Below are 27,536 nucleotides of genomic sequence, written 5' to 3'. Positions count from 1 at the left end.
CATGAAACCATACTGCTGCTCACAAATGCTCACTTCTGACCTCAGCCTAGCCTCCACAACTCTTTCCCATAACTTCATTGTGTGACTCATCAGCTTTATTCCTCTGTAGTTTCCACAACTCTGCATGTCTCCCTTGTTCTTAAAAATGGGCACCAGCACACTTCTCCTCCATTCCTCAGGCATCCTCTCACTCTCTAAGATCTTGTTAAATAGCCCAGGCAAAAACTCTGCTGCCACCTCTCCTAAACACTTCCATACCTCCACAGGTATGTCATCTGGACCAACTGCCTTTCCACTCTTCATCCGCTTCAACACCTTCCTCACTTCATCCTTACTGATCTTTGCTACTTCCTGCTCCACAACAGTCACCTCTTCTACTCTGTGCTCTCTGACATTTTCCTCATTCATCAACTCTTCAAAGTATTCCTTCCATCTTTCCATCACACTTGTGGCACACACCTTAGTTGTGGCTTGTGGCTTTGTTTGGCCTTTGCCACCTCTACCTTCACCTTACGCTGCATCTCCCTGTACTCCTGTCTGTTCTCTTCTGTCCTCAGTGTCTCACTTCTCCTTAGCTAACTTTTTCCTCTTAACACACTCCTGAACTACCTCATTCCACCATCAAGTCTCCTTATCTGCTTTCCTCTTTCCAGATGACACACCAAGTACCCTCCTACCTGTCTCCCTGATCACTTTAGCTGTAGCTGTCCAGTCATCTGGAAGAACCGCCTGACCTCCTTTTCAACTTCCACCACTTGGTCCTCTGCTCTGCCCTTGTCCTCTTCATCTTCCTCACCACCAGAGTCATCCTACACACCACCATCCTATGCTATCTGGCTATACTCTTCCCAGCCACTACTTTGCAGTCACTGATCTCTTTCAGGTTGAAATGTCTGCACAAGATGTAATCAACTTGTATGCTCCTGCCTCCACTCTTATATGTCACCCTATGCTCCTCCCTTTTCTGGAAAAATGTGTTCACTACAGCCATTTCCATCCTTTTTGCGAAAAAACCACCATCTGACTTTCTGCATACCTGTCCTGCATACCAAACTTATTCATCACTTCCTCATCACCTCTGTTTCCCTCAACAACATGTCCGAATTTTGAACCAAAGTATATTTTTAAAAATGACTGACGCACTTAAAGTGTCACATGAGGCCGTTTGCTGTCAAAATACTGCCCTGCAGAGGGAACTCGAGCGTCTTAACAGCGAGTACCAAAATGCTAAACAATTCAGTGACTCGTATAATGAAAACATGTCCCGCGTGGAAGATTTGAAAAAAGAAAATGATCATTTGCGAGAACAAATCCAGGTTGTTAGCGAACAGCTCCAGAGCACTGAGTTTTTAAAAGACAAGTATAAAGAACTGGAGGCTGAGGAAAAATCTGCCATGGCCCAAAACACAGTCCTCGCTAAAACCTACTCTGAGAAACTTAAGAAGCTCACAAAGGAAGAGGCCTGGACACATAAATATGACAAGCTGAAGGAGCAAATAGATGCACTGAAGCAAGGGAATGGTAAAATTGTGGAAGATATTCAGGGTTGTAATGCAAACCTTGAAGATCTGAATAATCTTAAGGTGCAACATAAATTATTGAAAACAGAGAAAAAGAAGCTTGTCAACCAACAGAACACGCTGCACAGAAATATCCGTGAGCTGGAGAAACAGTTTTCAAAGCAGCGTGCTCAGATGGAGAAGAACGAAGTGCTCATCCAAGAGACAAAGAATCTGACCACAGATAACTGTGCACTGTGGGACAAAATTGAGACAATTTCAAAAAGTCTCCACGATGAAAACATTCTGGGCATCACATTTAATTCCCTGATGGTGGAGAAAAATGCCATGAAACAGCAGAATGAGGCACTGCACAAAGAAGTCCAGAGACTGACCAAAAAACGGGACAAGGAGAAAGGTTTGGAGGAACGGTGTGTGGCAGTGAAGACAGAAAAAGAAGAAATCAGCAGGCAAATCCATGCGTTGGAAACAGACATCCAGAACAGCTTTAGAAGATGAAATGTGATGTGCTGGCATCACATTTCATCTATTAACCTCCTGTTATGTTCATTTCTCAGGAACAGCAATGATGTTCCTGGGTCAGTTTGACTCGGAGCATGTTTAATTATCCAAAAGTGTCAGAAACCAAAAAATTCCAATAATTGTTTATTATTTAGATTGTTTATATCTCATTATTAACTCCATCACTAACCATTTCAATCAATATTTAGCGCAATGGTGTTCTTTACCTCTCACAGATCATGGTTCAAACTTTTTTTTATGTACTTTTTTAAATGTACATTGGAAATACCTACATAAATAAATACCTACTAAAATACAGTCGTTTTACATGACAATGATTTTTTTTTCAATTTTATTTTACATTTTGATAGTTTTTCTTTTTATGGAGTGATGTTGATGAATTAAAATGAGATACCTGTTCAGGGTCAAAATTGACCCGCTGACTTAAAATGAAGACAAATGAGTCATGAGAATTTGTATTGAAAGTAATCTTTAAGAATCGTTTTTGAACCAGAAATGAACAAAATAACAAAACAACAAAATAAGATTAGCAATATAAACACATATGTATGTGTCTGTGCGTCTCCACAGCACACAAGTGACATGTCAATTTTATTCTGATAGAATTGGTCAGAAACTGAGATAATTCTGTCTTTTCTTGTCTCCATGGAGATCGTCCTTCTTAACCCATGATCTGGAAAAAGAACAAATGAGCCAGTTTGTGATTTTTCTCAAGAATCTGAGCAAAATACTTCACAAATGCATTTATAAGGCAGAATGAAAGGACAAAACTTATTATGAAATCTTGCAGTTACAGCATGTAGCATGATTTGAAAAACACACGTTAACCTGTTAGGTACCCCCCCCCCCCGGTGCAAATAATATAAAACCTATAATGTTTGAACTATATTATGTTTAAATGTTTTAGACTTATGCTGTTTGATTCTTATGGGTTAGTGTTAAATACTGACGCTGTTCATCCAGCTGATGTAGTTAGAGACCCGGGAGAAGACAGTTGGCTTCCTGTAGGTGTTGCAGCCAAATGAGGACACAAAGCTGGTCACACCGTGGACAATCCACCGTCCACCAACATTACAGTTGAGGGGGCCACCAGAGTCACCCTGCATTTAGAGAAAACACATGGCAAACAAAACTCAGATACTGGAACCCTAAAAAGTTGTCAAGCTGTAATGCTGCTTCCATATTTTGGCTTCTCTTCGTCCTGCATTTAGAGAAAACATATGACAAACAAAACTCAGAGCCAAAATGGCAACTATTTAAATTGTGGATTGTTGGAAAGTGGAACCCTCAAAAGTTGTCAAGCTGTAATAAAGCTGTCTCCATTTTTTGACTTACCAAGATCAATTATCACTTGGTGTGTACTATAAGTAAAAAATGTATGAAACATTTCATAGCTTCAGAATATGTGTATAGAAAATGGATGGATGGATGGATATATATATATATATATATACAGTGGGTACGGAAAGTATTCAGACCCCTTTAAATTTTTCACTCTTTGTGTCATTGCAGCCATTTGCCAAAATCAAAAAACTTCATTTTATTTCTCATTAATGTTCACTCAGCACCCCATCTTGACAGAAAAAACCAGAAATGTAGAAATTTTTGCTAATTTATTAAAAAAGAAAAACTGAAATATCACATGGTCATAAGTATTCAGACCCTTTGCAGTGACACTCATATTTAACTCACATGCTGTCCATTTCTTCTGATCCTCCTTGAGATGGTTCTGCTCCTTCATTGGAGTCCAGCTGTGTTTAATTAAACTGATTGGACTTGATTAGGAAAGGCACACACCTGTCTATATAAGACCTTACAGCTCACAGTGCATGTCAGAGCAAATGAGAATCATGAGGTCAAAGGAACTGCCCAGGGAGCTCAGAGACAGAATTGTGGCAAGGCACAGATCTGGCCAAGGTTACAAAATAATTTCTGCAGCACTCAAGGTTCCTAAGAGCACAGTGGCCTCCATAATCCTCAAATGGAAAAAGTTTGGGACGACCAGAACTCTTCCTAGACCTGGCCGTCCAGCCAAACTGAGCAATAGTGGGAGAAGAGCCTTGGTGAGAGAGGTAAAGAAGAACCCAAAGATCACTGTGGCTGAGCTCCAGAGATGCAGTAGGGAGATGGGAGAAAGTTCCACAAAGTCAACTATCACTGCAGCCCTCCACCAGTCGGGGCTTTATGGCAGAGTGGCCCGACGGAAGCCTCTCCTCAGTGCAAGACACATGAAAGCCCGCATAGAGTTTGCCAAAAGACACATGAAGGACTCCCAGACTATGAGAAATGAGATTCTCTGGTCTGATGAGACCAAGATTGAACTTTTTGGCGTTAATTCTAAGCGGTATGTGTGGAGAAAACCAGGCACTGCTCATCACTTGCCCAATACAATCCCTACAGTGAAACATGGTGGTGGGAGCATCATGTTGTGGGGGTGTTTTTCAGCTGCAGGGACAGGACGACTGGTTGCAATTGAAGGAAAGATGAATGTGGCCAAGTACAGAGATATCCTGGAAGAAAACCTCTTCCAGAGTGCTCAGGACCTCAGACTGGGCCGAAGGTTCACCTTTCAACAGGACAATGACCCTAAGCACACAGCTAAAATAACAAAGGAGTGGCTTCGGAACAACTCTGTGACCGTTCTCGACTGGCCCAGCCTGAGCCCTGACCTAAACCCAATTGAGCATCTCTGGAGAGACCTGAAAATGGCTGTCCACCAACGTTCACCATCCAACCTGACAGAACTGGAGAGGATCTGCAAGGAAGAATGGCAGAGGATCCCCAAATCCAGGTGTGAGACACTTGTTGCATCATTCCCAAGAAGACTCATGGCTGTACTAGCTCAAAAGGGTGCTTCTAGTCAATACTGAGCACAGGGTCTGAATACTTATGACCATGTGATATTTCAGTTTTTCTTTTTTAATAAATTTGCAAAAATTTCTACATTTCTGTTTTTTTCTGTCAAGATGGGGTGCTGAGTGTACATTAATGAGAAATAAAATGAACTTTTTTGATTTTGGCAAATGGCTGCAATGACACAAAGAGTGAAAAATTTAAAGGGGTCTGAATACTTTCCGTACCCACTGTATATTTGTGTGTGTGTGTGTGTGTGTGTTTTAACTGTCCATTATAACTTTGACAGGGTTAGTCTTGCAATATTTAATCAGTGGAGTACTTTTCCTAGAAAATCCTTCCTATGACCTCATGGACTCACCTGGCAACCAGAGTTGCTGCTGCCACCAGCGCAGACCATGGAGGTCTTCACAATGCTGCCCCACCATCCAGAGCTGGAGCAGGTCTGATAGTCAACAATAGGCAGGTAGGTCTGTTTCAGCAGAGCAGACAGTTGTCCTCCAGCTGGGGACAGCAGAAATAAGACATCGTACAACTGTGATAAACCTTGTGACAGCAGGATCATACACTGCTGTGACATTGTGTACAGATAGCTTGATTACTGCATTGAAGTACTGAACTGAATACTGGCTTTTAACATGTAAATTGATCAAAGTGTCAAACTCACTCTGGGTGCGTCCCCATCCAGTGAGATAGCAGTTGTTGTTGTTAGGCAGGATCTGACCAGAGGGAGGCAGGTTGGCGAGCTGGACGTAGGTGTTGAGAGTGGCATCAGAAGACAGACGCAGGAGAGCAATGTCCCACCTGAGGGTCAGAACATCAAGGTCTTTGTTTAGTTAATCTTTTGTACTGATTGCACTTCCTCTGTATTGGCCTGATGTCTAAAATTCCATTGTCTTGTCTGGCCTCAGCTTACTCCAAAAAATAAAGAAGTAAATAAATTAATTCAAAAAATAATCAACTGCCATTTTTATTTGTCAAAGTATATTAACCAGTTCAGGATTCCAGTACTTGGCAATATATTCTTTTATTCATTCATTACCTATACACACTTATTCCTAATTAAGGCCACAGGGAATCTGCTGGTGACTGGCTCAGCTCTCTTTGGATGAAAGGCAATGGACAGGTCACCAGGCCATCACAGACTTGCTAATTCATATGGAGAAGAAATTCCCAGTAACCACTAACCCTGCAGCAACATTGTTTCTGTCCCAGTTGGGGTGGATGTGGACACCGCACACACCCTTGTACTGCTCTTTACCCTCAGCAGTATTGAGGTTATGCTCTCCAAGAACAACACGCCAGGTCCTGGAGCTGTAAGAATGTAAAAAATAATAATAATTATATGTTCTCCAAGCCATCATGTCTGTCATTGAGCAGCTTTTGGGATATCTGCTTAGGTGTCTTAGCTCTACACTATCAACAGGAAAAATACAAATTTCTGTCAGAACACAAATTTTGCTATTTGCTCATTTATATTTCTGTTAATGTGAGACTCTGCAGCTGTTCTGTGATGCATGAAAATCCTTATATCTCAACATGTCATATCTGTGTCATATTCCTGAGCTCACAACAGGACAAAACTGCAAATAGCAGCAATTTGGAAAAGGGCAAAAAAGTGAAGCTCAGCTACAGAATTTATTAATGTGTGTTTCTGTGGATAATAGCAAACATGCAAATATATTTACTGATTAAAAATGTTATGCAATATAATAATGTCACCTTAAAATACAATTTTTGTGTGTATGTTTTTATAGGTGCAAAAAATATTTTTTTAACACTCAGAATGTCCTTTTGCATCCCAGTATCAGGACTAGGGTATGTTCTGTCTCATTGGGGCGCAGCCCTCTGGGCTATCGCTATGGGTCATATCCCCTCTTCGCACTGCGCACTGAAAATAAATTCATTTACGCCCACCAGGGGTGGGCCCCCTCGCGTCACCAGAATCTGCGGCGAGTGTGTTACATCTTCGGGGACGACTAGTGATGGGCAAGTGAAGCCTCATGAAGCACTGAGGCTTTCCTGACAATTGTGCCGAAAAAGATTCGAGACTTCAGTGACGCTGACATCTGGTGGACAACTGAAGCAATAGCAACCTCTAAAGAGCACGAATGAAGCACTGGCACTGTTTCAATCCCATGACAGCAATAAAAGTTCAGACCTCTTGAGATCAAAATGATCCCGAACTTTAGAACGTCGCTTATTGGTGGGACTCGCCGTGAAACTTGCCAAAATACTCTCACTCTCACTCTCCAAATCCTGAAGCAGAATGATGCATCTTATATAGCTGGTATGGCACCAAACCACTCAAATCTGTCAAACCTGTCAAGCTGTCATTGCCTCAGAATGCATTGAAACGCCATGAGCCAATGACACACACTGAAAGACTTTGAGCCAATGAAAAGCTTTGAAACATTTCGAAGCAATGAAGCGCTCAGCGAAACAGTGATGCACGTGACACTGGTGTTTTGATACAAGCTCCGACACAGTGTTTCGAATCACTCCGCTTCAGGAAGAGTGACACAAGCTCCGAAGCCTCGGTATCATTTGCCCATCACTAGGGACGACCTACACCCACGATTGGGCAGGGCGTGGGCTCGGGCGCCATGAGGGTCCCGAGCTCCCGGCCACCGGCCTCAACCAGCGTTCGCTCCAGCTCCGGCCCCTTCCTCCTCGGACCAGATGCCTCCTGCTCCTCGGCGGCCTCCCAAGGCTCCTAGGCTAGTCTGCTCCTGGTCTACCCCGGCACCCGAACCCCCCCGCAAACAGCGAAGGTTCGTATGGTGCGCGGGGAATGTGTGTAGTGTTCTAAGTTCTGATGAATGTATATGTCATGTTTACGGTTCTGAGGAAAATTAACATGTTTACATCCCCCTGAAGGGCAAATATTCTTCCGTAACTCAGCCGACTCCTGCCAGTCATAAGGCAGCCGTGGCTGTTTCACGTACATTTCCCACACAGTGCAGCCCTCTCGCTGCCGAGCATGCGCCGGCTAGATTGAGCGAGCATGCTAATCAGCACACTCCCTTCACACAGCTGTCTCGTGTGGGCCCTCTGTTGGCTAATCTTCGATTTGACCACAAGAGAGCGCCCGCGGATAACGAGTCAGACATCCTCACTATTTCCATGTCCCATCGTCCCTTTCGGGCAGGGTTCCCCATGGCTGACCTCCGGTCCACTTCCGGGTGCGTTGACGGCTCAGACAGATAACGGCTGTCACCGAGAGCGGCACTATCCAGAGTGCCACAGTCTCCGCGCGATGGACCGCTGGATGCACAAGCTCATCCACAGCGGCCATACTCTGCAGTTTGCACGGCCCCCGCCGCCATTCAGCGGGGTAATTCAGCCTTACAAATGCTGTTATCAAAGTTGTTTCTGTTGTTCCACCGTGGATTTTAATCCCGTTAATTCCTGGTTTCCCAGAAATCGGGAGAGATGAGGCCCGTCCTGGATCTCACGCGTCTCAATAAATCAATGCAGGTCAGAAGTTTTCACATGCTAACGACGGCCCAGCCCCTGGTTCACGTCAATAGAGATGAAGGACGCGTATTTCCACGTCTCCATCATTCCCCAACACAGGGAATTCTGACGGTTCCAGGGGACCATCTACCAGTACGTCCGCCTGCCGTTGGCCGTACTCGTTGGCCCCCCGTTCACTTACTCGAAGTGCGTCGAGATGGCAGTTTAGCCCGTTCGGAGACAGAGAATGAGAGTCCTGTTCTACCTCGACGACCTGCCTCTGTTGGCCCACTCCCCAGAGGAGTTGTGGCAGCAGACAGCGGAACTAGTGGATCATTTGAGCTCTTTAGGTTTCACCATAAACTGGGAAAAGAGCTTGCCCCAGCCCACTCAGTCCATAGTGTATCTCGGGGTGGAACTGAACTCATTACAAATGAGGGCCTGTCTCTCGGGGGAGAGATCGGCGACCCTCCCCTCCTTACTGCCTCACTTCTCCCCACGAAGACGTGTCAGGGCTCCATCAGTGATGCGCCTGCTGGGGATGATGGCAACGGCTCATCCGGTGGTGCCGCTCGGCCTATTGCATACAAAGCTGTTTCAGCGCTGGTTTATCCGACTGAGGCTCAACCCAGTACGTCACCAGCGGCGTATACTATCCCTCCCCCAGTCAGTGGTCCCGGATCTGATTTACTAGAGTAACCCTCGCGCTCTGACGCAAGGCATTCGGTCGAATCACGTGTCAGTGTTCACGATCAGGGAGGCGGCGCATATAAGCGAATCAGAGCTGCTCACAGTCTCGAAAGGTCTCTGGCACTTTTCTCCACTGCCGAAGAGTCGCCAGGTTCTTATCCTAACGGACAACACAACAGCGGCGGCGGATATCAACCGACAAGGGGGGGGGTACGCTCAGCGCGTCTCCTTCCCCTCGCTCGTCGCCTATTGATGTGGACTCACACGCAGCTCCTCCCCGCAAAAGCGGTGCACATTGCAGGAGAATGCAATGTGGACGCGGACATCATGTCACACGGCGGTCCGCACGCAGGAGATTGACATCTCCATCCAAGCCTGGTGGTGTCATGATCCGCAGTCTGGACTTCCTGTTTTGTTTTATTTTTGTGGATCATGACAGCAACTGGTTTGGTTGTTTTTAGTTGCTTGACCATTGATTGCTGATCTGTGTCACCTGCGGTCCGGGCTTAAGTAGCAGGGATCGTGGGGACACAGATCGCCGGATTGTTTGTTGCCGTACACCAGTGAGGATTCACGCTTCGGCTATTTTTACGTCTGGATTGATTCAGAGAAGTCTCCAGTTCGGCAAGTGACTTTTATTTCCTTTTCGGCGTCTGTTGTGGACGCTTCCCGAGGAAGTCGGTTAGCGTCCTGCACTACTGGGATTCGGAGGGATCGCCAGTGTGTCCAGCGCCCTTGGTGTTGTTGTGTATTCAAGAGGATACGGCTCGGAGGAGCTAGCCCTTGTACTCCGGATTGTTTGTTACCATAACTCCCGTGTGGATTCATGCTACGGCAACTCGGGTGAGCTAACTCTTGACTGTGATTACCACGAAGAGGAATAGACTCGACGTGGGGGACGCTTTCTCTATTGTGGATTACCTGTTGACTGTTGTCGTCATTATATAGGCACCTACTGTGCTCTCACTCCGGAGGAGGCTCGGGTGCGAACACTGTTTGCTTTGTTCTTGTGTCACTCCTTCATTAACCTGGTTTTCTCCTGTTTCCTGTTTTCTGAGTCTGGAGAGAGCCCGGCCTCTGGTAGGCCCCAGAGGGACCCATATACGTCAGATATTGCTCTGCGGACCCGCGATCAGATCTCGAGTGATCACGCTGGAGGGCTTCTTTCCCCCTCCCCACGTGTCCGCAGAGGAAACTGCTGCGCATCTTCTTTGCCTGGTGCGCGCTCTGGCATGTTATGTGGAACGCACGAGCGGAGTTGCGCCATTCTGAGCGCCTGTTTGTTCACTACAGAGTGTGTTCGCTGGGCTCCCCCTCTCTGCAGAACATTTGTCTCACTGGCTATGTGAGACCATTGCACAAGCTTACTCCGCGTTGGGCTTGGAGCCCCCGGTCGGCATCCGTGCACACTCCACTAGAGGAGTGTCATCCTCCACGGCTCTCCTGCGCGGTTTGTCAGTGGAAGACATTGCGCGGCGGCCTCATGGGCCTCCCCGTGTGCCTTTGTGCGTTTCTATTTGCGGGATGTTGCGAGCTCATCCCTCTCTCACGCTGTCCTGGGAACCTCCCAGTCGTAATTAGGCTGGCAGGTCTGGGAAGCGTGCTTTATTATACGGATGCGGGACAGTGCTTACGTATCCCACCTGGTGCTTGCTTCGCTTCGGGTTAGGCGGTTACTCGCATTATTTTTGTTTTCAGACTCTTCTCTTGGGTGGCCGGGCCCAGTGAGGCGTAGAGTATTTCTGGCTATCGCTTTGACCCATAGCGATAGCCCAGAGGGCTGCGCCCCAATGAGACAGAACGTTGGTTACGTATTGTAACCCAAGATTCTGTGAATTGGGCGCAGCCCTCTGGGCTGTGAGCCCCACTGGTCCCTTGAGCCGGCTGAAGAAAAGACCGGTTTGTTTTCTAAGGGAAGAGCCCGCCCGAACCGCTGCCTTATATATGAGACCTGCGGACGTGTGGTCACGCGGTTCAGCGAGGGGGGCCCCCCCCCGGGTGGGCGTAAATGAATTTCTCTTCAGTGCGCAGGTGCGAAGAGGGGATATGACCCATAACGATAGCCCAGAGGGCTGTGCCCAATTCACAGAATCTTGGGTTACAATACGTAACCAATGTTATACAAATAACACCATAAACACTCACGTGGCCACACAGTGAGCAGCAGTCATGACCCATCCTCTCCTGATTAGGGTTCCTCCACATGTGTGGTAGATGCTGCTGCCAGACAGGTACTGAAGAGAGATCTAAGGGGGGAAAATAGATATGAGTTTGTATGAAAACAGAAGTTTCATTTGTAAATCTATTGGCTCTGTATTAGCACATTCCCTACACAATATTCTTTCTGCTGAGAATGTGAGTTAAAGATTAATGTAATCATTGACATTGTGTTACTGTAGGTTACCTGCCAGGGCCAGGAGTTGGGACTGGCTACTTCACCTGACGGAATCCTTGCACCAATGTCCTCCAGGAACTTGGGCTGGGACGCAGGCTCAGCCAGCACTGGTAAAAAATATTCAAAATGTCAATCATGATTTATAAATGGTTTACAAGAAAGCACACAATATTATTTTGTTTCCACTGACAGAAAGGGAAAATGCGAAAACAAGGCAGGAGATGTGCTGGTAGGTCAGATTTTCAGGAGCTTTTGTGTGTTAACTAAAATAAAAATAATAATGCAGGCTACAGTGCATAGTGTTTGCTGTCATTTTCTTACCTATGGCTGCAAGACTTGTCAACACCAGAAATCTCAGCATGTCTGTAGTGCTTCAGAATGTTTCTGCAAGGACCAAATGCTTCTGTCCCTCTTTTATACCTCAGTTTGACCATCAGCTGATGCAGAAAGGTGTGGCTGTGACAATAGTTAGGTATGTACCTGAGGTCTGTCACACACAGGTGTTTTCCACACACTTCCTTCTTTGACTTATAAGAAATGGTTCCGATTAAAGAATAACAGGTACACTGACCAGTATATCAGTATGACGAATCACATTTATTTTGTTTGATAAAGTCCACCACCATTTTTTTCACCATACACAGTTATTTTCTTATATTTTTAGGTATAGTTTCTAATTATTTGTTCCATACATAAATTAATTAAGTTTTATATGTTTTTATTTTATCTTATTTTATTTTTGATTTCATTTATATGTCATTTTTAATATGTTTTCTTTTCCACCCAGTCTCAAGACTGGATTATCCAGAAACACAGACTCAAAGAGGCATTGTTATCCTCAGGGTGTATCCCACTGAACCTGGAATAATGATATTGCTTTTCTATTTGAGCATGTTAAAATAGATTTGGAAAGCTATAATAAAATAGGCTCATTTTTGTTCCATTTCGACATTTCCGAACGCAGTTGTTTTGAGTCTCGCAATATCAGACACCTTTGCCCAGGTGACCCTTTGGGCAGCTACTGTGAAGAAGTTTCTTCCACAACAAACAGTCCAAGATGGTGTCTCACTCTTTCCCCAGGGATGGAGATTTGTTTATTTAATCTGTCAGTCTCTGTCAGTCTGACATTTTGACCCCACTGAAATAACTCAACAATTTGTATTGTGGATTGACATAAAATTTAGTTCAGACATTCATGGGCCACTGAGGATGAAGTTCAGTAACTTTGGCTTCCTGACTTTTAGCCTCACAACACCATGACTTTGATGATTTTGACTGATTTTTTTAAAAAGCTGCAATTTGGTGTAAATGTGGTGAATATGTTTATTTCTCCATATGAGGAATTATAATAAATTGGTTAGCTTTTCACCTGGTCTCATCATCCGGTAAAATGTTTAATTTCTGTGGTTCAAATAACTGGGAAACATATGGCATTAATTCACCTCATCTATATTTCCTGTTTAGTCTTAGTTTACAAATGTTAGCATGTTAGCATTAGCATGCTGGTCACAGCATTTAGCTCAAAGACCTGCTGTGCAGCTTCAGAGTCAATACCCTGGCTGTAGGCTCTAGCCTGGTTGATATTTATATGGAAATATGTAATAATACAGGAGATCCTTCATCCCCACTGCCATCCAGCCTTAGAGCACATTAGACAATGGCAGATGACAACTCACTACTGACTACTTTCATTTTCGCTACAAGACAACCTGAATTTCCCACCAAGCAGTGGCATGTGATTTTAAAAGCTGCCAAGGTATATTTGACTGCCAGCCCAAGGTGCCATGGTCTACTTGACTTGTCTTAGCATTTTTATCTAGCAGTCTGAGGTACCACCCTTGTGATGCTGAAAGCAGACACTTTTTTATTTACAGTTGTTTTCTAATGAACAAAATAGAAAACACAAAGGCAAACCTATTTAAGTAAAGTAAGTAAATGTTAACTCATAGGTTCAAACTTGCTGTGCTTTCTATCCTAATCTTAAAACTACAGCTGACTTCCCCAGTCTGATGGAAAGGTGGAGAAAGTTTATGCACATTGCAGAGAAATGTTACAGAAGAGGTGGAACTAAAGAAAGGGACAGGTATGTTTAATTATAGCTGTGCAAAGATGTTGTTCCATTTAGGGTTAAGACCAATTTAAAGACTGTGCCAGAGATGATAACAATGAAGACAAAGACAATCATTAGCAGGCAGGCAGCCAGAGTGATGTTGATAAATAATCAACATGGCATTGGCAGCTTTGATGTTACTCTCACAAGAGGTGTTTGATACTTTTGGTTATATTTGGTCCTGATATTCTACTGATCATAAATAATGCTTTAGAAAGTGATATTTTCCCCTCAGTTTTTAAACACACTGTCGTGCAACCTCTTTTAAATAAACCCAACTTTGATCCTTGTGTTCTTGACAATTTCAGACCAAATCTCTAAACTTCTTTCTTATGTAAGATTTTAGTAAAAGTGGTTTCCACCCAGCATTTAGCTTTTAGCTTTCATGTTTGAAACAATCTTTTCCACAGTCCTCATTAACTCTGTTCTACCACACGGTTCAGTTTCAGGTCTGATTTTATCTTTTATTTAGATGCTTCCACTTGGTTGTATTGTTCAAAAAACACTGTATCTTATTCCATTGTTACTCACAGGACATACAGATATACCTTCCAGTGAGCCCAGGTGACCTCAGCAACCTCACTGCTGTCAGTGACTGTCTCAGGGATGTTGACTCTTCTTCTTCTTCTTCCTCTATTTATTATTATTATGATTATGATTATTATTATTATTATTATTACTGATGTATGATTCATTATGTAGACTTGTTTTTCACCTGGAATGAAATATAATATGAGCAATTAGCTGTGGGTACAATGGATTAAGCTAATATGCCATTGCAGGAACATTTTGACTGTCTTTTCTTTATTTAAATATGTAAAGTTAATCAGATTTGACAGATTGTCCCTTTATTGGCTTAGTTAATTTAGCTAATGCAGGCGTTATATGCAGGCAAACAATGGTTGGAGTGAGACTGTACAGTTCTTACATCCACCAGATGGCACTGTGCCCCTCTCAAATTTGTGTGTACTGGTAGTATCGGTAAACACACAGCATTTGTTGTACTTAACATAATGAGCTCCCTGCATAAAAGAACAAATTACTGAGCATAAAAGAGCTTATATAAGACTGAGCTGACATCCAGAGAGACTCATCATGACCTCATGGACTACAGCAGCACATCTCACCCTCTGCTGTCCCCTTCCTCTTTTGCATTCAATCTTTGCCAGCGTCAGGGGCTTTTCCAGTCAATCCTCTCTTTGCATTAGGTAGTATTTCAGCTTAATCTTCAATATCTGTCCTTAGAATGAACATTCAGGGTTGACTTCCTTAAGGACTGACTGGTTTGACCTCCTTGCAGTCCAAGGCAATCTTAGGATTCTTCTCCAACACCACAGTTCAAAAGCATCAATTCTTCGGCGCTCTGCCTTCCTTACTGTCCAACTCTCACAGCCGTCCATTACTACTGGGAAAACCAGTTTGACCATATGGACCTTTGTTGGCAAGGTGATATCTCTGCTTTTTAATACGCTCACATTGTCAGCAGGAACGCTGAAGTCATGTAAACCAGCTGATGATTTCATGACTGCGTGAATTTCAAGAACAATATTCAGTGGACTTCACATGACATAACACATCAACATCTCTGCATAGCTGTAACTGCATATACCTGCTCCTTTCTTTTAAGGTAGCCACCCTTGTTTTGCAACATTTCTCTGCAGTCATTATATAATTTTATGTACAGAACATACTTTTGCCTGGTGCACTGTTGTCCTTGCTACATTTTGATGGTGAAAATACTTTGATCTAAGAATCGAAAGATCGACAATGTTAAAAGTATGTATTTTATATCTGAACAGTCCATACACTAAATTCATTTTGCTCAGCATATCCAAGAACCTTGCCAATTTTTGGCTTCAGGAAGTCCTGTGTTGACTGGTAGGACGGCAAATAAAAAATACAAAAAGTGCAGTTTAATGAGAACTGAGTTAAAAACCTCAGTACGCATTTAAGTATATTTAAGTAGTTTTCTTATGTAAATATTTTAATGACAAGATAAGAAAAAAATGAATGAATAATCATTGTACTTATATTAATTTGTCAACATCTATTCCTATAAGAATGTACACTACTGTAGTATGGTAATACACCTTAATGTTTTAGCACACATAAAAATACACAAATTGATCACTTGTCCTCTGTCAGGCATTAAAACATTCCCAAAATCATTTAATGTAACATTGTTTAAAATACTGACTAGAACGGTCCAACCAAACTATCCTGACCTGGCACAGAACTAAATCACAAGAAACGTCACAGCTGTGGTGGTCATCTGAAAACTAGCAGCTGGTGTGGGTCAATATCGATCCACAAAGTAAAATGATTAATTTAGAGTTAGAAACTGTAATGTTATCTTCTTCAGTGTCATTTTGTCAATGCCACTCTCAATGGTATTACAGAAACCATACAGTCAAATGCAATGGGGTGTCACTCAGTTGTACTGGCTGTTTTGTGTAATTAAGAACAGGTCTGTTTTTTGTTATTAGGAGAGGAAACAGGTTGACACATGACTTCTTAGATGAGAGGTAATGTCACTGTCAGTCTGTCACTGCTCATCAAAGATGATGCACCTGAAATACCAGTCAGTCTAGGATGTACAGTCATGCTAACGCAGCATGTTAATGCTAACATGCTAACATCTGTAAAATCACCCTAAACACAACAAACACCTGAGGCTGATAATGTCATTTCCAGTTATTTATTCATTAACCAAAGTACTGGAGAAATTTAAATTTTGATCAGTTGATGAGTGGATGAAAAAAGTCATTGTGATGCTGGAGTTAACATCCAGGAACTAGACTGACAATCAGTCTTATATAATCATCCTCAAGGGCCCATGAATGTCTCATGAATTAAATTTCATGCAAATTCGCTTCTATACAGAATGACAAATAGTAGCCTCTTTGTGCTGATCCCTAACAAAAGTTTTAAAATTAAAGAAAAAAGGCTGGAGAGAAAGGAGAGAAAGAGAAGAAAACTAAATACTCAAAGCATTTAGTGCACCTACACGCTTATGTACAGGATGTTTCTTACAAAACACAGAACTAAAGGAAGAAAATTCACATAGGGGGTGCTGTATGACAATAAGATAATGAAAGTTGTTCCAGAGGAGGGAATCAGCTCCTAATGTGGATCTCCATTAACCTCTGGCTCACTAACCCAGTGGAAACAGATGTCTTTCAATATGCATTTGTCTTTACTGGATGTTGGGCCTAGACTTGTCTTTGCCTATAGGTCCAAACAATTTTTTATTATAAGAGTAAAACAGAACGATCCTAATGGGAGAAACCTGGCTGTAAAAGCTAGACAGAACAGTGAGACACAAAGAGCAGATTATGCATATCCCTTTAATTGATCCAACTCTTTCAGGACACCACTTTCTAACAAGCCGTATTTTAAAAGTCTCTCCACCATGACAAAGTGAAATTGAATGTGTCATACTGAGCTGTGGCCTGACACCTTCCTGTCAGGGAACATATTTTGGAGGACACATGTAGGATCACTTACTACTTCAGCAGGGGCTTATGTCAATTACAATGATCCAGGCTAGTGCCTAAAATGCACAGAATACCAAAGTCCTACATTTCACTTTTGTTTTTGGAAAACAAGGATTGTAAAAAGATCCTCACAGAAGTAGTTGACCATATATCAACTACTATATAGGCTACATCTATATATCCTACTCATTGGACGTCTGAAGTTGAAAAAGAGGCCTAGAGTCAGCCCTACAGCTGGCAATTAGCCACATCTACCTCTTTCATTTGTTTGTTTCGTTTGATTTTTGGGGGTTTTTTTTTCAGAGTGGAATCCTTCGTGACATACGGAGCTAACTGCATGTTGCTATTTAATGTACATAAATCAGTCACAACTTCTGGTTGAAATGTTTGGGTGGACAGAAGTCCACATGGGCACTCTTGCCAGTCTACTGCTACACAGCCCCATACAAAAAATCAGGGACTCTGCTCAACCACACAACCACCAGGGTGCACTTATCATAATGTTGTTTGATGAAATAACCATTGTGTCAACCTCTTGTTAAACAATGAAGAGGACAACAGTAACACTGTAACACCTTAGGCTGCCATTCAAAACTCCCATGTCACCTCTTGAAATGCTGCAGCACCTGAAATGGCACTTATGGCACTTCTATGGTGCCACCCCAGGCTCTGGTGCCACGAAATGAGTGTAACCAGGCAAAATATACAGGTATTTCAGCACAGAACACCACACGTGCACATTTACATGCCATTACAGTCTGTATCAAAATGAGGATTAAATGTTTTGAGTTGCTTTGAGTTTTTTCTGCATTTTAAGTTGTGGAAAGTTTGAGAAACCTCAATATTCTATGAAGACTCTGAAATGAACTGAGACTCCAATGTGTTTTAGATATTTTATTGTCTTTGGAAAGAGGTCACCTTCACGACAGAGTGCTAAAGCAGAGTGACAGAGAAATTCATTTTATACAGTATCATCAGGATGGATACAATCGAGGAAAAAATAACATATGTGCATATGACATGCATCTAGTTACAAGTTACATTTTCTGAGATTCTGCACAGGAAATTGTTTTGGGGAGGACATTTCCAATTCTGCTCCAATGTGCTTAAGTTGAGGAGACAGCAACTATGTACAAGGGTTTTTGCCACAGATGTTCTAGTGGGTAGGACATAATGCCTTGTCAGTATTAGGTTCAAAGGGCTGGATGGAGTAGCCTACTCTTTTGTCTTTGTGGGATTTCCATTATGGTAAGCTTTAATGTTGACATAATAGTACTTATGTGTTCATATTTTAAAGCATATTCCCTTTCTTAGCCTGCCTCCCTCCTCAATCAGTGAGTTGATGATGGAATGGGTGTACCCCTGCTTTTCACCGGATGAGAGCTGGAATAGGGTCCAACAGACCCTAAATAGGAATAAACGGGTATAGATGATGGAAGGATGGATGGATGGTGATCCAGACATAGATCACTCTATTTGCCTGCGTGCTAACAAATATGAGTATTTATGCTGTGTGTTATCATCACCAGCACAGTCTTTCTTTTAAAATCTGTCTTGTTCCTAAATGCAACATCTCTGCTTAGCTGTCATTAAACATACCTGTCCCCTTCTTTAAAGGTAGTCCCACATGTTCTGTAACATTCCTCTGAAACAAGGATAAGCTTCTGTCTCTTTTCCAAACAGAGTAGATAAAGTAACCATAATCTGATAGACAGATGGAAAAGATGAGGGCATTGTTCATTGTAATCTTTAACTCTATATTTATAACACTATAACACTATAACAACACTATAAATATATTTATATATATATTAGTTTGTTATCCTATTTTATGAGGACATTCCTTATTTATGATGCATCCCCAGTTAATCTCCTTACTGTGCCTTCTTCCAAACGTTTGCCTGATTCATTGCTGTCTTTACTACATCCAGATGGTAAAAACAGGAGAAAGCTTTGATATTTTAAAAATTATCATGTAAAATACTGAAAGTGACTTATATGGCCAATTATGGTGACCCATACTTTAACCCAGTAGTGAACATACACACACCGTGCACACACACCCAGGGTAGTGGGCAGCCAATGCCATGGTACCCAGGGAGCAGTCGGGGGTCCGGTGTCTCGCTCAAAGGTATTACCTTTGAAGGTACTGAAGGCCGACAGACCTGCAGGTTACAAGTCTGACTTCCTAGCCATTAAGCCCTGTACTGTACTAGTACTAGTACTGGAGGTACTACTGCTATAACTGAATGGTCCATACACTAAATGGCTTTTGCTCAGCAGATACATTGACTGGATAGACTGCAATTCAAAAATATCAAAAGTGAACTTTAATGAGTGATAAGTTTAAAAACTCAGTAAAAATGCTCATTCAAGTGTTTTACAGATTGAAATATTTCTTTACTTTTCCAGGGAATAAAATGGAAAAAATAACAAAAAATCATCTCATCAATTCAATTTTTAATTACATTTATTTACATTGAAGTTGCATTTTACGAAAAAACACACATACTCTTGGATAAAGAAACTTGAGACAGTCTAAATTACAAAGTATGTGGAAATGCATAAATGCATACAGTTTCACATTAGATCCATTAATTATTTTGGGAAAGTATTACTCTGACTGTACTGTGATATCAAAAGAAGACCATAAAGTACTTTTGCTATTGCAGCTCCTAAAACTATGCAATAGTCTACCTCTCAGCATTAGAGCAGCTACTGATTTGTTCTCATCTTCCTTAGTTTTTAACACAAAGCTGAGTCTTTTACTTTCTTTTGAAATGATGACTGAATGTTTTTGGTATTATAGTGTTGTTCTGTTTCTTGTTTTGATTATATTTAATTTTCAAATATCTTATGATCTCCTGTACATGTGAAGCAATTTGCTGAACTGGAAGTTGTTTTTAAAATGCCATATAAATACATCCATCCATCTTCTATACCCGCTTTTTCCTGAAAGCCAGGGTCACGGGGATCTGCTGGAGCCTACATATAAATACATTTGATTTGATTTTAAAAAGTAATAAGATTTTAACAAAATAGAATATTTTTTTAGAAGAGAAACACTTAGGAGGCAGTGTAATTTATTGTAGTGTTCATTTTTCCTTTATGATTTATTTTCTGATCACTCTGCCTGCCTGCAGGAACTGTAAAGCAGCAGCAGTGTTTTTTTAAGATCATCTTGTCCCTACATGCAACACGTCAACATCTCTGCATAGCTGTCATCAGACATACTGTACCCATCTTTTCCTTAAAGGTAGTCCTGCGTGTTCTGTAACATTTCTCTGAAACGAAGATAATGTTCTGTCTGTTTTTCAGATTAGACAACTCAACAAAAATCTGACAGACACATGGAAAAGATAAGGGCATTGTTCATTCTAATCTTTAACACGCAAACAAATACCTTCCTTGAAAACACATCTATTTTGTAACTGTGATCATTTTGACACATATGCAATAAAAATGAAACTGAAGTAGTGTTATCCAGTGTTTAATAAATAGTGTGAGCATAGTATATTTTAGTTTATCTTATTCAACATATTATCCAACTCAACAATTATCTAAGAAAGAGATTAAAAAATGAGGGCAATGTATATTTTAGTCTTTAACACCTAAATACCTTCCTATAACATACAACTAATATGTAACTGTGATAATTCTATACTTTGGATCAGATATGGAGTAAAAACTAAATTGAAAAATTGCTGTCCAGTGTTTACTAAATCTATTTACTCTAAATCTATTTATCATAGGTACCCAGTTAATCTCCTTGCTGCACAGCACCTTCTTCCAAACCTCTCATTATTTTTTCTCCCCCTCTTCAATCCTTCTGTTTCAAATTGGTTACTAGAAGTATACTGTATTGTATTAGACCAATGACAGTCTTTTTATACTCAGTTTGTGTAGCTTCAGTGTTTAAAATTTGTTTTATTGTTAATTCACAAAAAACCTTATAGGCAGCCTCTTTTTGTTAAGCATGGACATCAAAGGAACCACAGTTTGTCTACAGTTCTTTGCCACAGGGCCCAGTATGTCATCATGCAGAGCAGGTATTACTGGCAGGGTGTGACGTTTAGGTGAAAATGCACTATGGTCTTGCAGGTCACTTTTACTCATTATCAAGCTGCACAGGTGTTAATATGTTTCACCTGCATTGCCACTGTTGAGCTTGAGTCAAATCTCCTCAGTTTAAAATAAATCAGCCTGCCAATAGCCAGATGAGCTCATCACTTGTTCCATAATAACTTGCTCTGCTCTTCACTTTCCCCAGAGTTCTCCTGTTGTTATTTGAAATTATCTCTCGTTTTTTTTTTTTTTTTTTTTTACGTATGCTGCTTTCAGAAATAATCTATCAATACAGCAATAATAAATTGCTTTTGCTTGAGAGTTGTGGCACTGGTCATTATCAATAAATCAACACTCCTAGGAGCTAGTCTAACTGAAAGTCTAACTGAAATCACCATTATACACAAGCGCTGCTGAGAAATCATATATTCCTGGTGTTGTTCTCATCCAAAAGGTTCTCTATGATAACTTCTTTTGCTGCATATTGTTACACATCAGTATATACAATTGTATTGTCATAAAGCTAAGGGTAAAAAACAATGAGGAAATTTAGAAGATGTTTACAAAAATCAGTTGAAATGCAAGATAAGCCCTGAGGAAGTAGCATAATTTGTTACAGTATTAATTTTCCTAATTTATTTCCTGGTCACTCTGCTTTCCTGCTGACAACTGTAAGTCTGCATGTTAGCATCAGCAGCTCAGTCTTTCTTTTTAAATCTCTGTTGTCCTTAAATCCAACACTTCAACATCTCTGTGTGGCTGTCATTGAACATACCTGTGAACATACCTACCTAACTTCTGTCTGTTTTCCAAGCAGAGTAGACAACTCAACAATAATCTGAGAGACAGTTGGAAAAGATAAGATTATTGTTCATTCTAATCTTGAATTCTAGTCTTTAACACTAAAACAAATACCTTCCTTGAAAACATGATTATGTAACTGTGATAATTTTGACACGCATTTGCAGTAAAAATGAAACTGAAGTATTGTTGTCCAGTGTTTAATAAATATTGTGAGCATGGTGTGTTTTAGTTTCTAGTCCGATTTTATAATAAGAAAAAACCTTGTTTATGATGGGCTCCCTGTTAATCTCCTTACTGTACTGTGCCTTCTTCCAAATATTCAGATGTTGAAAACATAAAAGCTTTCATATTTAATTATAAGGATGATAATATTAATTGAAAAAAGAGGATTAAAAATCTGAAATGATATTTGAAGACTTAGGTCCAAAATGCAGGAGACAGTGTCATAGTTGGTCTGAACTTGTCTCACTGGGGTGGTCTTATTGACAAAATATTTACATATGTATTTTTGCACATTATTAAAGCACATCAATATATATTTGTATTATTATTAAGCCAGAGCAAAATACATGCAAAAAAAGAGAATTCAATGGAAAATGTTCCCAAGAAAAACAATAATGAAGTAGCATAATTTATTCCAGTAATATTTTGCCTTTATGATTTATTTCCTGATCACTCTGCCTTCATGTCAACAACTGTAAATGTTTTTGGTCTGCATCATCAGCAGCGCAGTAATTAGCACAAACTTCCTCCTTTTTTCCAAAAAAACTGGAAGTCAGCAGTGATCTAGTAAAGAAATGGAAAAGATAATAACATATTGTTTATTATAATCTTGGATTCTAGTCTTATACAGAAATAAACTCTATTGTAATCATACTTTGACATATGTAAAGATACAGCCAAAAATCTCAAACATGAGGTGCTGAAAGCATAATATTTTGGTTTTTGGTTGGTTCATTTAGTAAATGAGATAACCAAAAATCTCAAACATGAGGTGCTGAAAGCATAATATTTTGGTTTTTGGTTGGTTCATTTAGTAAATGAGATATCTTAGAAACACAACAGCCTGAAAGTTTGTGTACACATAAAATTTGACTTTGTATTTTTAAGTTTTGGTGGCATTAAAAAGAGAATATTTGGAATTTATTTGTACACATACTTCTTTATTGACAGATTCTATACCCCATACAAGTTAGCCTAATTGTCACTTTCCCCAATGAGGCAATTAACATACTAACATGCTAGTTTCCAGTGTGTCCCATTGAATGATTTTAATATATTGTGTCATTATAGTGCATAATTTTCTGCAATAATACATGATGATTCAATAATCCAAAAAAGACAGAAAAGACTTCTTGAGTGTCTGTGTTTCTATTTTCACCACTGTGATCAGATTGTTTTACTACTTTTCAGTCACAGAGAACAAGATCATGGAAAGATGTATTCTAATGACTACTTTATTAGTTCATGCTGTTTCAAATGGACACATCTTTCATCACATTACAAACTTGTCAGTCTACATATCATTCTTTATTCTGAACCATTTCCTATAACTTAAAGCAAGAAGTGTGTGAAAACGTGTGTGTGACAGACCTCAGGTACATACCTAACTATTGTCACAGCCACACCTTTCTGCATCAGCTGATGGTCAAACTGATGTATAAAAGAAGGACAGAAGCATTTGGTCCTTGCAGAAACATTCTGAAACACTACAGACATGCTGAGATTTCTGGTGTTGACAAGTCTTGCAGCCATAGGTAAGAAAATGACAGCACACACCACATTAATGATAGTTTTCAATATTCTCTTTCTGTCTCATTCCCTCTCTTATACTTAGTCAGTCAGTTTATTGGTCTTGCATCAAATGAGACATTACTTTGTAGTTTAGTCAGCACACAGCAGCTCCACATCATTGGATCTACCATTACACACACTACCATGATTTCTCCTTTTCTTTTTCTGTGAATGGAAATGACATAATATTGTGAAGGTTTCTGAAAACTATATATTTCCATTTTGATCATTTTTACCAGTGCTGGCTGAGCCGGTGTCCCAGCCCAAGTTCCTGGAGGACATTGGTGCAAGGGTTGTGGGAGGTGAAGTAGCCAGACCCAACTCCTGGCCCTGGCAGGTAACCTACAGAAACATAACATCAAAGATTATATTCATGTTTAACACACATTTTCAGCAGAGAAAGTGATGTGTAGGGAATTTGCTAATACAGAGTATTATATAATATATAGAGAAGTATATAAGAAATGACCAGACAACCTTCAGATTATTTGATTTGACGGGACATTACCTTAGGCCCTTTCTTGTTTAACTATTTAACAGCTAACTCACATTTTCAGCAGAGAAAGTGATGTGTAGGGAATGTGCTAATACAGAGCCAATAGATTTACAATTCCAACTTCCAATGTTTTCATACAAACTCATATCTATTTTCCCCCCTTAGATCTCTCTTCAGTTCCTGTCTGGCGGCTACTACTACCACACATGTGGAGGAACCCTCCTCAGGAGTGGATGGGTCATGACTGCTGCTCACTGTGTGGACACGTGAGTGTTTATGCTGTTATAAGTATAACATACCCTAGTCCTGACCACTGGGATGCAAAAGGACATTCTGAGTGTTAAAAAAATATTTTTTGCACCTATAAAAACATACACACAGTATTTCAAGGTGACATTATTATATTGTATAAAATTTTTAATCAATAAATATATTTGCATGTTTGCTATTATCCACAGAAACACACATTAATAAATTCTGTAGCTGAGCTTCACTTTTTTGCCCTTTTCCAAATTGCTGCTATTTGCAGTTTTGTCCTGTTGTGAGCTCAGGAATATGACACAGATATGACATGTTGAGATATAAGGATTTTCATGCATCACAGAACAGCTGCAGAGTCTCACATTAACAGAAATATAAATGAGCAAATAGCAAAATTTGTGTTCTGACAGAAATTTGTATTTTTCCTGTTGATAGTGTAGAGCTAAGACACCTAAGCAGATATCCCAAAAGCTGCTCAGTTACAGACATGATGGATTGGAGAACATATAATTCTTATTATTTTTTACTTTCTTACAGCTCCAGGACCTGGCGTGTTGTTCTTGGAGAGCATAACCTCAACACCGCTGAGGGTAAAGAGCAGTACAAGGGTGTGTGCGGTGTCCACATCCACCCCAACTGGAACCGAAACAATATTGCTGCAGGGTTAGTGGTTACTCGGAATTTCTTCTCCATATGAATTAGCAAGTCTGTGATGGTCTGGTGACCTGTCCAGGGTGTACCCCTGCCTTTCATCCAAAGAGAGCTGAGCCAGTCACCAGCAGATCCCTGTGGCCATAATTAGGAATAAGTGTGTATAGGTAATGAATGAATAAAAGAATATATTGCCAAGTACTGGAATCCTGAACTGGTTAATATACTTTGACAAATAAAAATGGCAGTTGATTATTTTTTGAATTAATTTATTTACTTCTTTATTTTTTGGAGTAAGCTGAGGCCAGACAAGACAATGGAATTTTAGACATCAGGCCAATACAGAGGAAGTGCAATCAGTACAAAAGATTAACTAAACAAAGACCTTATTGTTCTGACCCTCAGGTGGGACATTGCTCTCCTGCGTCTGTCTTCTGATGCCACTCTCAACACCTACGTCCAGCCGGCCAACCTGCCTCCCTCTGGTCAGATCCTGCCCAACAACAACAACTGCTACATCACTGGATGGGGACGCACCCAGAGTGAGTTTGACACTTTGATCAATTTACATGTTCAAAGCCAGTATTCAGTTCAGTACTTCAATGCAGTAATCAAGCTACCTGTACACAATGTCACAGCAGTGTATGATCCTGCTGTCACAAGGTTTATCACAGTTGTGCGATGTCTTATTTCTGCTGTCCCCAGCTGGAGGACAACTGTCTGCTCTGCTGAAACAGGCCTACCTGCCTATTGTTGACTATCAGACCTGCTCCAGCTCTGGATGGTGGGGCAGCACTGTGAAGACCTCCATGGTCTGTGCTGGGGGTGGCAGCAACTCTGGTTGCCATGTGAGTCCATGAGGTCTTAGAAAGGACCTTACCACTTAGTATTTATTTTCCTAGAAGTTACTTCACTGATTAAACCTTACAAGTCAAACTCATGATGGGCAGTTTTCAGAAGATTTATATTTTTATGGCGCCATAATATATTTCTCTATTTTGTCAAAATCTTACACAGACATCAACCACAGGGCAACTCGACTGCTGGCAGTGGTTTTCTAATCTTTCATCTTTCATGCCTTTAGATTTTTTTTTTCAGTTCCAAACACTGACACAAGTGACATCACCTCAGTACACTTATCTGATTTCACACAGCTTCTTCTAGTCAGAACATTTTTTTTACCACTACATGTGAACAGACTTTGAAAATTGATCCTGGTAAGCCAGAATATGGAGACATCTCAACATCTTGACAACTTTTTAGAGTGACACTTTCTAACAATCCTCGATTTTAAAAGTTACCATTTTGATTCTGTTTTGTTTGTCAAATGTTTTCTCTAAATGCAGGGTGACTCTGGTGGCCCCCTCAACTGTTATGTTGGTGGACGGTGGGTTGTCCACGGTGTGACCAGCTTTGTGTCCTCACTTGGCTGCAACACCTACAGGAAGCCAACTGTCTTCTCCCGGGTCTCTAACTACATCAGCTGGATGAACAGCGTCAGTATTTAACACTAACCCATAGATATAGTTCAATCACTGTAGGTTTTACCTTATTTGTGTTTTAAAAATCAGGCTACATGCAGTAACTGCAAGATTTTATAATCCATTATATGCACATATTCAGCCTTACAAATGCATCAAGTAGTGTTTTACTAAGATTCTTCAGAAACTGATTCATTTCTCCTTGTTTTTCCAGATCATGGGTTAAGAAGGATGATCTCCATGAAGATGAGAGAAGACTGAACTCATCTCAGTTTCTGACCAAATTTATCAGAATCAAATTTCCTCTAATTCTGTATTTCTCTAAAGCTCTTTGAATTACTCTGTGTATGAACTGTGCTATACAAATAAACTTGCCTTACTTCTGATGTGCATTTTGCCTCACCACAATTTTTTCTGATGTATTTTGTAATTGGAAACAAAACACCTAATAATCTTAACAGTTCTAAAAGCCTTAGTGTAATTTAAGTACAAGAGTGGTTCTGCAAAAATGAACTATTCAAGTTTTTTCAGCCAACTGATTTAAAGAGTAATTTATATATTTCAAATGAGTTTCAGTACTAAATAGATTTCAAAAGTCACTGTAACACATGGGGCTCATTAAACAGCTTTCACTGAAACGTTTACACCTAAAAAGAGAATTTTGTCAAACTTTGGCCTAAAATTGGATATTGGATTGCATTTTAAAACTGTTCTGTAAGTAACAGTGACCTGCCCAGTCCCCTGCATGAGGGCCTGGGTTGGTAAAAGTGTGTAAAGTTTGGGGGAGTTGCCTCCATGAGTGGACTGCAAACTGCTTTATGTTTCAGTTATTATGAAAAGTTCAAACTGGTAGAGATTAAGAGACCAACTTTTCCTGGTTTAGCTTTATAAACATTAGCCACTAGAGTGCGCTGAGGGACCTGAATTAAGTTACTGAA

At 40.7% G+C, this 27,536-nt stretch overlaps 3 protein-coding genes across 3 annotated transcripts; 2 read left to right on the top strand and 1 right to left on the bottom strand.

Moving 5' to 3' along the window:
- Positions 1-1,130: 1,130 nt before the first annotated feature.
- LOC113130009 (flagellar attachment zone protein 1-like) lies at positions 1,131-2,018 on the top strand. Its single transcript, XM_026306295.1, has 2 exons — positions 1,131-1,629; positions 1,669-2,018. The coding sequence occupies exons 1-2, from the start codon at positions 1,131-1,133 to the stop codon at positions 2,016-2,018; spliced, it is 849 nt and encodes a 282-aa protein (XP_026162080.1).
- A 677-nt stretch (positions 2,019-2,695) lies between these two features.
- LOC113129895 (elastase-1-like) lies at positions 2,696-11,800 on the bottom strand. The gene is made up of 8 exons (XM_026306107.1): positions 11,761-11,800; positions 11,449-11,546; positions 11,190-11,290; positions 6,084-6,209; positions 5,563-5,699; positions 5,257-5,399; positions 2,993-3,142; positions 2,696-2,715 (listed from the first exon to the last, which is right to left on the bottom strand). The coding sequence occupies exons 1-8, from the start codon at positions 11,798-11,800 to the stop codon at positions 2,704-2,706; spliced, it is 807 nt and encodes a 268-aa protein (XP_026161892.1). The 3' UTR covers positions 2,696-2,703.
- An 11,824-nt stretch (positions 11,801-23,624) lies between these two features.
- On the top strand, positions 23,625-26,625 carry LOC113129897 (elastase-1-like). Its single transcript, XM_026306109.1, has 7 exons — positions 23,625-23,672; positions 23,949-24,046; positions 24,371-24,471; positions 25,004-25,129; positions 25,523-25,659; positions 25,823-25,965; positions 26,464-26,625. Exons 1-7 carry the CDS (start codon positions 23,633-23,635, stop codon positions 26,623-26,625), a joined length of 807 nt encoding a protein of 268 aa, XP_026161894.1. The 5' UTR covers positions 23,625-23,632.
- Positions 26,626-27,536: the final 911 nt, after the last annotated feature.

The sequence above is a fragment of the Mastacembelus armatus genome, chromosome 5, assembly GCF_900324485.2.
Source record: "Mastacembelus armatus chromosome 5, fMasArm1.2, whole genome shotgun sequence".
Classification (NCBI taxonomy): Eukaryota; Metazoa; Chordata; class Actinopteri; order Synbranchiformes; family Mastacembelidae; genus Mastacembelus; species Mastacembelus armatus.
Note: the sequence above shows the minus strand (reverse complement) of the source record. Positions and strands in the feature narration are given on the sequence as shown.

Bases quoted from the DNA above. Each gene is read 5' to 3' on its own strand.
- LOC113130009 (XM_026306295.1), top strand. From the start codon at position 1,131: ATGACTGACGCACTTAAAGTGTCACATGAGGCCGTTTGCTGTCAAAAT. The intron at 1,630-1,668 runs AACAGAACACGC...GTGAGCTGGAGA, and splicing joins GAAAAAGAAGCTTGTCAACC to AACAGTTTTCAAAGCAGCGT.
- LOC113129895 (XM_026306107.1), bottom strand. From the start codon at position 11,800: ATGCTGAGATTTCTGGTGTTGACAAGTCTTGCAGCCATAG. The intron at 5,400-5,562 runs GTGAGTTTGACA...TGCTGTCCCCAG, and splicing joins TGGATGGGGACGCACCCAGA to CTGGAGGACAACTGTCTGCT. The intron at 3,143-5,256 runs GTGAGTCCATGA...CTCTAAATGCAG, and splicing joins GCAGCAACTCTGGTTGCCAG to GGTGACTCTGGTGGCCCCCT.
- LOC113129897 (XM_026306109.1), top strand. From the start codon at position 23,633: ATGCTGAGATTTCTGGTGTTGACAAGTCTTGCAGCCATAG. The intron at 24,472-25,003 runs GTGAGTGTTTAT...ACTTTCTTACAG, and splicing joins GCTGCTCACTGTGTGGACAC to CTCCAGGACCTGGCGTGTTG. The intron at 25,966-26,463 runs GTGAGTCCATGA...CTCTAAATGCAG, and splicing joins GCAGCAACTCTGGTTGCCAT to GGTGACTCTGGTGGCCCCCT.